Source organism: Corvus kubaryi, unplaced genomic scaffold, assembly GCF_017639235.1.
Source record: "Corvus kubaryi isolate FWS band 111438036 unplaced genomic scaffold, C.kubaryi_AGA036_p1.0 65161, whole genome shotgun sequence".
NCBI classification, from domain to species: Eukaryota; Metazoa; Chordata; class Aves; order Passeriformes; family Corvidae; genus Corvus; species Corvus kubaryi.
In genome coordinates this window covers 1-2,229 of record NW_024581804.1, presented here as the reverse complement: position 1 = coordinate 2,229, position 2,229 = coordinate 1, and the positions used below count along the sequence as shown (strand labels likewise).

Genomic DNA, 2,229 nt, shown 5'->3' with positions numbered 1-2,229 from the left:
AGATCAAGAAGATGGCTCTGGGGTCAGCTGGCGTGGGGGAGAACGGGGAGAGATGCAAGGAAAAGGGGCTTTCCGCTGTCGAAGCCGGAAAAGTTCAGACATAATCGACCTTTTCTTTCACCGGCTTCGGTTTCGGACACATCTTGGCAAGCCAGCCCATCTTCATTTTTCGGTTTTGCCTCGTTTATAAGAATCAAACCAAAGCAAAGAGGTGCCTGGCTTTTCCCGGGGAACCAGCCTCACCTTTACCCGTTATAGCATACGGTTATGGCTGAGGAACGCGTTCACTCTCGCTCACAGGTGGTTTCAATATTCACACAGAAGCTACATCTTCATACCTGGCGAAACAAAAATAGTTTGCCTTACTGGCGGTTCCCCGAAAACCGTCAGAATTTGGGAAACGCTTTGGAAAAAATAATATGACATTTTTGAAACAAAATCAAAGCAAACTTGCAATCGTCCGACCCGGCAGGCTGCTTTAAACGGCAGCGACTGCTTTACTTGTACGAAAACTAAAAATAAAGAAATAGTTGATTTTCAGAGTCAGGTCAGGACAAATGTGATGTTAGAGTGGAGGGGGAAAAAAGCGCCAAAGACGTTTTGATAAGTTTGTCCCTAAATCATTGCAGTGAATATAGCATAATGATTCTGGTGTACTGGAAAAAGTGGGGATAATTTTGTAGTCAAAGATTTGAGAAATTATAAAGTAGTTTTTAAGGTGTAATTAGTGTGCAAGCAGATGCAGCCACCGGGATGGAGAACCTGACAAAAATCTATTGTAAAATTACCATGTCGTGAAAATAATATTAGGTAATTAGTCGCTGCTAATGCAGGATCCAACGTGTCCTGGGCCCAGAATATCTGGGGGCTCTCATAAATACATATGTTGCGTGCATCAGCATGGACTCCTTCTCTTCCAGACTGTCCCAAGCCCATTTATCCAGGAAGGAAACACATTTCCTTGAGAATCGTTTCCAAGAGGACAGACCCGCTTCCAATAGCCAAGAATTTCCCTGCGCTTTTCTTTCAAACGTTTGGAAATCGCGGCGGCAGCAAGCGCGGAGACCTTGCGCTGGTTGTTTGTTTTTTTTGGGGGGGGGAAGGGTTTGTTCAAAGTCGAGGGCGCAATTTAAGGGGGGGATAGGTGTGTGTTGGGCTGTACTTTGTGGGGCAAACCGCTCCAAATCGCGGGTCCGCCACGCAGTTGGCGCTGTGGGCGCGGTGGCCGTACCCGGGACCCGGCCCTGCGGGGGCGTGTCGGCGGGCGGTGCTGCCCAGCCCCGCGGATCGCGGATTGGGCGTGGGGAGGGAGCGAGGGCTGCTCGCTGCCAGAGAAAGTTTTGGGGAGGGGTGGATATTTTTTTCTTCCCCCAGTGCGAGGAAAGGGGGTTTGGTTTGGGTTTGTTTTGTTTGCGCCTCTCCGCTCCTCGCCCGCTCGCTTTCTTCGTCTGGCCGTGGGTTCTGGGGACTTTTTAATTTTCGGGGTTATTTTTTTTCTTTTTGTTTTCTTCATTTTTTTGGTGGTTGGCTCTCCCTCCTCGCCCCTCCGGGAAGTGCTCCACCAGCAGCCTCTCGCCCAGCCATCCCTCCCCATGCGCCCGGGGCTGCGGGCAGCTCCGCGGCGCGCACCCGGGAGCTGAGCTGCGGAGCGGCGCGTCCCCTCCTCGGGCAGGATGTACACGGCCGGGCTGGCTCCTTTCTACGCCTCCAACTTCAGCTTGTGGTCAGCGGCGTATTGCTCTGCATCGGGGCCGGCGGCCGGCGGCTGCTTCCCGCTGGACGCCGCGGCGGCGAAGAAGCCGTCCTTCTGCATCGCCGACATCCTCCACGCCGGCAGCGAGGCGGCGGGAGGAGCTGCCGACAGCCTGCCCGGAGGACCCGGCACCGGGATGCCGGCCGCGCTGGGAGCCGTGCACCACGGCGGTCCCTTCCACGCCACGGCCTCGCCTCTCCGGCCCACGCCCGTCGTGGCCCCCGACGCCCCCGCCGCCGCCTTCCCGCCGCGCCTCTCGCCGCTCTCCGCCGCCTACCACTCCCACCACCACCGCCCCCCGCAGCACCGGTCCCCCGCGGCGGCGGCGGCGGCGGCTGCGGGCGGCGGAGGCGCCGCCGCTGCCCGGCGACTGCCGCGGGGTCGGGGGGGCGGCGGGGGCGTCGGGGGCCACGACGGGCGTGGGCCGGAGAGGCGTTTTTTTTTTTTTTTTTTTTTTTTTTTTTTTTTTTTTTTTT

General features: G+C 56.6%; 1 protein-coding gene across 1 annotated transcript; it reads left to right on the top strand.

The window, feature by feature from the left end:
• Positions 1 to 1,142: 1,142 nt before the first annotated feature.
• LOC121673073 (H2.0-like homeobox protein) lies at positions 1,143 to 2,172 on the top strand (the record flags this gene model as incomplete). The annotated part of the gene is made up of 1 exon (XM_042046113.1): positions 1,143 to 2,172. A coding segment is annotated over exon 1 (499 nt), but the record flags the coding sequence as incomplete, so codon positions are not given.
• Between the last annotated feature and the right edge of the window lie 57 nt (positions 2,173 to 2,229).